The sequence below is a fragment of the Sus scrofa genome, chromosome 15 (assembly GCF_000003025.6).
Source record: "Sus scrofa isolate TJ Tabasco breed Duroc chromosome 15, Sscrofa11.1, whole genome shotgun sequence".
NCBI lineage: Eukaryota > Metazoa > Chordata > Mammalia > Artiodactyla > Suidae > Sus > Sus scrofa.
The window spans coordinates 68,197,233-68,207,013 of NC_010457.5; the positions used below are offsets into that span (position 1 = coordinate 68,197,233).

The window sequence follows — 9,781 nt, forward strand, 5'->3', positions numbered from 1 at the left end:
AAAGTAATATTTTTCTCTTAAAATTATATACATCTTACAGAATAAGCGTTAGCCAAGAGACAGTGTATAAATTTTTCCAAGTGTAACAGTAAGTCTTTTGAGAGAATTGAGCTTTGAAAAAATGTTGATGGACCCATACACACTAAATTACAGCAGAATTAGATTTGGCTTTGAAGAGCATGCCCTGATTTATATGTAGTGTTCCATCTGGAAATCAGCACTGGTTGTAAGGAAAATATATTTTTTTAATTTTTCTAGTATATATTTTCATATCCTTAAGATTAAAGAGAAATAAATAGTCTATCAAATTTAAAGGTTTGCCTTTTATAAATTAAAATGTTAGGACTTATTATTCAGCAGAGTAAAGGAATGGTTTTCATTTCTCTGTAACATTACAAGTTTAAGTAAATTCTTATTGGTACCACTGCCAGGAGATAACCTATTTATGGTTACTGCTGCCCATCCACAGAAGTTTTTCCTATTTTACAGTTTTAAAAAATCTCTGTAGTACTCAAAAACTTGTAAGGTTTGGTTATAAAATGAAAACAATGTGTAAGCTGTGATATGAAGGAGTCCAAATTTGGGACTGTAATTCCCTCTGTGATTGAAAGAGAATGCAGTGAAGTTTTTAGTAACACTTAAAATATAAAAAGACAGGCCCATACTACCAGTTCTTCATAGTATTCTTTTTAATTGGTTGGTGTTTTAAACTAAGGTAATTACTGTTAGGTGCCAGTTAGCTCCTAAAATGAAAGAAGGTTAGAAAATAATTAAATTCCTTTGTCCCAGCTTTTTGATTTCAAATCTGAAATCCAAGCAGAGATTCTGCTTGATTATTAGTCATTGATTTCTCTAATTACTGAACTTCAACACTCACAGCTCTTTTATACCAAATCTCCTAATTTATTCATGTCAAGATGCATCATTTTTTAAAATATTGATAATATTCAATTGGATATTTATAAGTGAATATGCCGGTGGGAAAATGGGTTATAAAAGATTTTGGTTTTTGTGGGTTTTTTTTGTCTTTTTGCCATTTCTCGGGCCCCTCCCGCGGCATATGGAGGTTCCCAGGCTAGGGGTCGAATCGGAGCAATAGCTGAGGGCCTACACCAGAGCCACAACAACTCGGGATCCAAGTCGCGTCTGTGACCCACACCATAGCTCACAACAACGCTGGATCCTTAACCCACTGAACAAGGCCAGGGATCGAACCCGCAACCTCATGGTTCCTAGTCAGATTCATTAACCACTGTGCCATAACGGGAACTCCTAAAAGGTGTTTTTAAGAATAGCATAGAAACATAAAAATTTGCTTTATTTTCAAACACATAGCCTTATAAATTCAGAGATCTGACAGTTTACTTTTCAGGTAGAAGTACTGCCTACTTAGTAACCTGAAAGAAAGTTTGGATACCTCTTTTATGTAATTACATATAACAGATTACATATTACTTTTGGTTTACCACAGTAGCTATAATAAATAAGAAAGTCCTGTTTTGTGCTAGTGCAATAAGATAGGAAAAACAAAATAAGGTAAAATATTGGGAAACCAGGTGGCTTATTATTTAAGTATGATAGGATATGTTTACAGTCAAACATAGAAATACATGAGCCCAAACTAGAATACTGTTATAACTGTTATGATTTAGAATTACGTAGGTTACAGTAACCATGCAGATACTGAAACTTGCTGAAACTAGTTGAAAAATAGAAAATGCAAGTCAGTCCACAGTAACATCCAAAATTATAAAATACTTAGGAATAACTACTATAATATAATTGTTTAAATATATATATGATTTTTGAAAAATACTAAAAACATTTGTGAATCAATTTCCTTGTTTCCAAAAGGGAAGTGTCGAAACTTGTAAAGCTGTGGTCAGGCTTCCCAAAGATTAGTTTAGTGCTAATAAGAATATCATTGAGCTTTTAAAATTTTGATAACTTGACAGTAAAATTTATCTGCAATAAAAATAACATTTATTGAATGCTTGTTAGGAGTCAGACTGGCAGAAAGTATTTGTACCTCTAACACAGAAAGGGTTAGGATCCAAAAGGTACATAATAAGCAAAGAACTCCTGTAAAGCAATTTTAAGAAACAATAATAGAATTGTGGCGTTCCTCTCATGACTCAGCAGTAACAAACCTGACTAGTATCCATGAGGACCAGTTTGATCCCTGGTCTCACTCAGTGGGTTAAGGATTTGGTGTTTCTGTAAGCTGTGGTGTAGGTCACAGGTGTGTCTCGGATCTGGTGTGGATGTGGCTGTGGCATAGGCCAGCAGCTACACTTCAGTTCAACCCCTAGCCTGGGAACTTCCATATGCCATGGTTGCGGCCCTAAACAGACAATAAAATAAAATAAAATGATAAATTGTACAACAGACTGGAAAACTCACTAAAGGCAAATGTCATATAAACATGAAGAAGAGTTCAACCTTATTAAGTAATCAAAGAAAAAAGTTAAAAGTATAAATAGAATTTAAAAAAAAATGGTTTGGGAGAATGCACCAATAGTGGGAAAATAATGTGACGCATGACATTTTTGAAGGCCATCTCCCAATTTTATCTCTCAGTTTTAAGTGCATCTAACTCTTTAAGCCTACATGTTCTCTTTTAAGGGTTTATTATGAAGAATAAAATTCTTTAAGTACCAATTTAGAGAAATATTTACAACTTGCTGTTACGTGTAAAACCTAAATTATGTAACAATAGGAAAATCCCTACTGTGTTACCTTCCCTCTCTTTTTCTGTGATAACCTATCTCATGTATATCTCAATGTATTATACTATCAACAGTTGTCACCTTTAAGATGGAAAGTAGAGGGATTTTTTTTATATACTTAATGTAAATCCTGGATTATTCTCAGTTTTTGTACTAATAAGCAAGTGTTACTTATATCTAAGATTGTTATAGCTTGAAATAACAATGGCTTAAACAAGATAGAAACCTCTGTCTCTTGCACTTAAAGGCCAGTATGAAACACTGAAGTCATTGCAAATCCAGGTATCTCCCTCTATCTTTTGATCCATTTTCCTTGTACTACCTTCCATCCTTTATCTCTCTTCATGATTCAGGATGAGTGATAAAACTTTAGCCATCCCATCTGAGTTCCCAGCAACAGGAAAAAATGAAAGGGCAAAAGAGGGATACTTCCTGGCTAAATCAGTTCACTTTTAAGAGCTAGCTGAATCAGTTCTTTTTTAGGAGCCTTTCTGTAATTCCCACGTAGCACTTCTGATTATATCTCATTAGCAGAACTTAGTCAGGTGGACATACTTTGCTTTGAGAAAGGCTAAGTAATGTTGTCTTTTACCTGGGAGCATTACTGCCTTTAATAAAATCAGGGTTATATTGCAAAAGAAGGAAGAGAAGATGTATGTTGGGTAGGTAGCTAGTAGTAGACTCTGCCATAGAAATTTTTTTCAATGAGCTGGACTGCAATTTCTATTATACACACACATACTTGTATGAGTGTGCACATGTGCGTGCACATGCACACACACACACAATCTTTATTTTATGTCTATTTTATGTTTTAAAATTAGATTCCTTATAATATTTTTAAAAAGAATTTATGCCATTAAGTCACTTAGTAAATTGGGTTTGGCTTTATTCAGGATATGTCATAAAAAAGTAATGATCTCCCAGAGTTCCTGTCGTGGCACAGCGGAAACGAATCCGACTAGGAACCATGAGGTTGCTGGTTTGATCCCTGGCCTTGCTCAGTGGGTTAAGGATCTGGCCTTGCCATGAGCTGTGGTGTAGGTCCAAGACGCTGCTCGGATCCTGTGTTGCTGTGGCTGTGGTGTAGGCCAGCGGCCACAGCTCCGATTCAACCCCTAGCCTGGGAACCTCCATATGCCGCGGGTGCTGCTCAAAAGAAAAAAAAAAAAGTAATGATTTCCCAAATTGCTGTGAGTGTTGCTTCGAGATCTTTGGAGATAGATGGGACTAAGTTTAAATCACAGTTTCATTGTGCATCGGCTCTATGACTGTTTGTGTCCCCATCATTTGTTGTGTACACTTCTTTTTTATGTATTTTATATTGTGTTATAATTTGAGATTCACAGGTAAAGCCCAAATGTGAGCTTCTTGAGGAGCAAGAACTGTCTTAATGTTAGTACTTAATAGTTATTTATTGAATATAGAAGTATTTCTGGAATTAACCTATAGGAGAGAGTATCTAATTTCTTTATGTGAAATGTAGACTAGCTCCTTCACTAAGATGTTTTTAGAATTCAGTAAATTAGTATGTATATGTTAATGTTTAATTACTGATGGTCGCAGGAAAACTAGTTCCATATTTTCCATATGCATACCTGTATACGTTCTCAGATAGTTTTCTAATTGTTTCACCTTTGTTAATTTTGCTTTCCCAAGGTTTTTTTTGTGTTGTTTGTTTGTTTGATTGATTGTTTTTATGGCCGCACCCATGGCATATGGAAATTCCTGGACCAGGGATTGGATCTGAGCCATAGCTGCCACCTACACCATGGCTGCAACAGCACTGGATCCTTTAACCTGCTGCACAATGCTGGGGATCAAACCTACCTATGCAGTGACCCCCGCCACTGCAGTCAGATTCTTAACCCACTGCACAACTGCAGAAAATCCACCCAAGTGTTTTGTTTTGTTTGGGGATTTTTTGTTTTTGTTTTTTGTTTTTTGCTTTGTAGGGCCTCAGCACTTGCTGCATATGGAGCTTCCCAGGCTAGGGGTCCAGTCGGAGCTACAGCTGCCAGCCACAGCCACAGCAACGCAGGATCCAAGTCGAGTCTGCAACCTACACAACAGCTCACGGCAACACCAGATCCTTAACTCACTGAGCAAGGCCAGGGATCGAACCCACAACCTCATGGCTCCTAGTCGGATTTGTTTCTGCTGCACCATGACAGGAACTTCACCCAAGTATTTTTTTTCTTTTTTTGTATTTTTTGTCTTTTTTTTTTTTTTTTTTTTTTTTGCCATTTCTTGGGCTGCTCTCACGGCATATGGAGGTTCCCAGGCTAGGGGTCAAATCAGAGCTGTAGCCACCAGCCTACGCCAGAGCCACAGCAACTCGGGATCCGAGCCGAGTCTGCAACCTACACCACAGCTCACAGCAACGCTGGATCCTTAACCCACTGAGCAAGGGCAGGGATCAAACCTGCAACCTCATGGTTCCTAGTTGGATTCGTTAACCACTGCACCACGATGGGAACTCGTTTAAAGCCATTTCTTTAAACTTACTCTAAAAAAAAATAAAAAATAAAAAAATAAACTTACTCTCTATCCCCATGACCCATAATGTGATTTTCAGTTATATAGTCAATGCATTAACTTTTTATAAAAATAAAAAAAGAAGTAAAATGCCTTATATTGTATTTAATAGCAGTTATGCAGAGATTAACAGTGAAAAAAATGATCACATAGGTGCTTTTAGAAAGCATGTGCTTAAATGGGACCATGTTATAGAGTGAACATAGCTAACATGGCAAAGGGAAAAAAAGAGGCCCAAGGAATGGAATAAGTGTGAAGCACAAGGTGAAATAAGAGATATGGTGTCATAAAAGCAGAGATTAAAGGATCAGATGGGAAAGGGGGTACTGGAAAAGGTGTTCCAAAAGTTCAGGTAATCCGAGTCCATTGGGATTTACCTAGTGCAGATCCTTAAAAGAGTATTAATAAAGTGCCAAGGACCCATTCCATGTTTGTTAAAGAGTAAATACAGTGATAAAATTTGAAACACGGGTTTTCCATTTGAGAAATTTCACCATTACCAAAAAAAAGATAATGAGGTTAATGGGTTTAGTAAAAACCTCTTTAAGATAGGGGGTACATCTGAGGGGATTATGATAACATAACAGACCAAATTCTAGGAATTTCTTAGAGCTGTGCAGACCGTACATGATGGGATAGCCATCTGGGGGTCTTTGTTGATAAACTGTTAAAAACGTTTCTAGTGTGAATAGCCACAAACATTTTCAGTGCTTTTTTGTTGGTTGAGTAAACCTAAGAGCACGAATGCAAAAGCAAAATTTGATGCCAAATCACAGAAGTTGCCATAAACACAGAAGTTCCCCTAGTGAGGACACTGCCTGTGCCTGAATTTCATTTGTTTCTGCTGCTACCATTTCTTAATTTTTCCTGGTGACTAGCCAGATTAGAACTATGAATGAAGACAAACTGGTCTTGCCCAGATGGTAGATGAGATAAAGGTAATAACTTAGGTAGAAGAGAAAATATTTGGGGGTTTAATGTGATGATTTCAGAATATAAGAGATGTGCTTAACTCTTTTGTCATGGGGGTTTGCAACCTTAGTATATGCCTAAATCTACAGCTGCTCCTCATTTTCCAGATGGCATCTATGGCTGGGAGTACTTTTTACCATCTGCACTTCTCAAAGAGTTTGTGAACTCTCTCTTTTAATTATTGGAAATGGAAAAACTAATTGGTAAAGTGGTTAAATGATATAAAAGATTTAAAAAATTGAATTAGAGCTTTTTATTTTCAATTTAACCTTTCAAATAAGATCAGTGCTTTAATTTTTTTTTTACTTTCATCTTTGCATATCTGCCATTTTTGATATTTGTGATAGTCCAGAATACTCCATAATAACTATTTTGTGCATGGATTGGTATTTTGAGCCAGATTCTCAAACTCTTTCCTCCTTCTAATACTGTAAAGTACTATTGTTGGCATGTGCATGGAAAAAGTAACACTGAATGGATATAGAGTACTAACTTATGTGAATTGTTTCATTCATCTAATATGTTTTTAAGTCAGAAAGATATAGTGTCATGATTTGTAGAAGTAATTTAGAAAGATAAACTTTTTATGTATTGCCATTATTTCCATATATATAAAACATACAGGTAGTAGAAGAAGCAAATTCCCAGTTAGGAGACACTTTTTTAACTAGCTCAGAATAATAGGAGTGGCATCTGACTCTGAAAATGAACATATTCTCTGTCTAGGGAATTCTAGATTTGGAGTGTTATTTTCCCTTCTTTCAGTTTTATGAATTATAAATGTACTTCCTAATGATGTGTTGTAAATAAGTATCCTATAATAAACAGTAGATACAATACTTATTCACTATCTTTTTCTCTTTAGGCAGGTTCTACTGGGGAAAATTCTCTAGATAGTTTGTCCATTTATAAAATTAGATACTTGCCATCTTTGCTCATTTTCAAGTTCTCTGTTTACAAAACTATTAAGAAGGTGTGAAATGCAGCCAAACTTCCCAGTCTATGGGAAATGTCTGATGATTGCATTTCCTACATGTTCATTGTTTACACATGAAGAAATTTGGCAGCTGAGAGATTAAGTTTAGAGTATCCAAATCTAACCTTCACTGGGATTTTGGTTTCCTACTTTCTGCCCCTATCATTTTATCGCCTTTTATAATCATATTTTTGATAAGTGCTAAGATATTATTTCTTAAGATTGGTTATACTTAAGTCTTCTTAATTTTCCATTTATCAAATGCTATGAATAAATCATAGACCAGAAGTTCATCTGGTGCAGAATCCTAGCTTCAGGCGGTAACATACCCAAAAATGTTACAGCGGTTCCATAAACTTAGAATTCTCAATAAAGCAGTTTTGGAGGGGAGTTCCCGTCATGGCTTATTGGAAACGAATCTGATTAGCATCCATGAGGATGCAGGTTTGATCCCTGGTCTCGCTCAATGGGTTAAGGATCTGGCATTTCTGTGGCTGTGGTGTAGGCCAGCGGCTATAACTCCAATTCGACCCATAGCCTAGGAACCTCTGCATATACCATGGGTGTGGACTCCCCCCACACCCCCCGCAAAGAAAGGCAGTTTTTTAGTGGTGCCATGATTAGAAGAGAGGACAATAGTGGTAGCCAATCTAAATCTAAATGCTGTCATTATTTTAAAATTATTCTGCTAGAAAATTTATGATGATGCACATAAAAGTTTGTTGCTAACTCTGGAAAAGATAGAAAGTGGTTTGAGTATATGGTTTGGTTGATTTAATTTGTATTTGAACTGGCATTTCAAATAATTTTTTTTAATGTTGAAAACTTCAGATTATGCTATTTCTTCATGATTATTAAGGAACATTCATGTGGAGAAGTGAGATTATTTTATGAATATATGTATTACTTTTAGAGATTTAAATATGTGAAGACCTTAAGGGAGAAAACTATATGATTCGATAAAGGGACCAAAAGTCAGCAGGTACTTTACTCCTAAGTGTTACTTACAGTTAAATAGATACTGGGTATGCATGCGTTCTGTTGACAAGAAAAAGGAAACAAAGATATAGGAAGTTGGGGGAGAGCCATAGTGAAAAGAAAAGAAAAAGAAGACTGAGTAAGACCAGTTAGTACCACAGTGCCACAAGCAGCTGCCTTAAGTTCTTATATCTTCCAGTTCAGCCATCCCTGAGAGAATTCTATGACAGTTACCAAATAGTTAACACTTCCATTTGGTGGTCCAGTTTGATATTTTTCAGTGTCTTTTACAAATTTCTGAAAGTCTGATTTCAAAATGATGGTGGTAATAGTTTTTATTACTCTGATGGCTATTCTAAGATTAGCAGAATTGCTTTTTTGTTTAATAAATTACTTGAGTAAAAGATTGTGTGAATGAAAATTATGATCAACATTATCTTTAGTGATTATTCTGGAGTAGAAAAAGTAAATTTAGAATTTGAAACTCTGTCCTTTGTGTTTCATTCACAGGCTGTAGAAGAAGAAGATAAAATGACACCTGAACAGCTGGCAATAAAGAATGTTGGCAAGCAGGTGAGGTGTACTATAATAGGTTACGCAGTCTCATAATAACATGCTCTTATAGAGTGTAAACTATTTTGGAGCCTGTATGATTTTTTCCCCCCTGTCGGTTCACTCTGCATTTTTCTTCTGTCATGTAAATGTGATGCTAATTTTAAAGGTCACTGAATTATTTGATGTCAGATTCTCTTTGCCATCTAAAGACAAGTAAATCACAAATATACCTGTGATGTACTATCTTTAGTGAAAATAATTGAGTAGAAGTGAATTAGGAAACATGCGTCCTGAGTTAATATGTCAAGTATTATTTTTGCTTGAAATGTTATCCATGAAGTTAATAGAATGGTAGGGGTTTTTAAAAATATGTAACAGTTTTAAAGATAATATAGTTTATCAATATGTAGATTTCAATACATAGGTTATGTTCCTGAGAAAGCTTAGAGACCTATTGGGTTATACTGAGTGAAGAGAAAGGGCTTTATGTATTTGCTCTTTCACTTTTCCCAAATGAAATATATATTTTAGTTCCTATTTCCTGAAGGTTAGGGGGAACACACCAACCAATTAAAAGAATCTACAGATTAATTAGACTGTTTTTTAAAGAATCTTGATTACATTTTTTCATTTCATGGAACATGGTTATCATATTGCTGATGTTGGCAGAATCTTGATATTTCAGATGCAAGACACTAAGCTGTCTTTGCTTTCAGCCATCCTACCATATGCTCTGATCCCATCACATCTCACAAGCTATGTAGGTTTGGGCCAGGACCATTCTTGGATGGGAAATCTCTAAGAATCACCCAGCTGCCACATGAAGTAATGTAGATAACTGAGGGAAGTGTGTTACCAATTCACTGCATAACCAGTTATTCCAACAGAGCAGTAGGGGCAAAGGTCTGACTTAAATATCATAATTGGTAAAATCAAATCTCATTACATTCTGAGTGTTACAACTTACATAACAACAGGAACCCTCCAAAACCAGAATGAAACAGCTCCTCTTATTCTCTCATCCTGTGTGATA

At 35.8% G+C, this 9,781-nt stretch overlaps 1 protein-coding gene across 2 annotated transcripts in view; it reads left to right on the forward strand.

The window, feature by feature from the left end:
- The window catches only part of PSMD14 (proteasome 26S subunit, non-ATPase 14), a 101,506-nt gene that overhangs the window by 89,854 nt on the left and 1,871 nt on the right, over positions 1-9,781 (forward strand). For both annotated transcript variants that reach the window (XM_003359536.5, XM_013984188.2), the window contains one exon: positions 8,704-8,766. In XM_003359536.5, the coding sequence (XP_003359584.2) occupies positions 8,704-8,766 (63 nt within the window). The remainder of the gene's footprint in view (positions 1-8,703; positions 8,767-9,781) is intronic.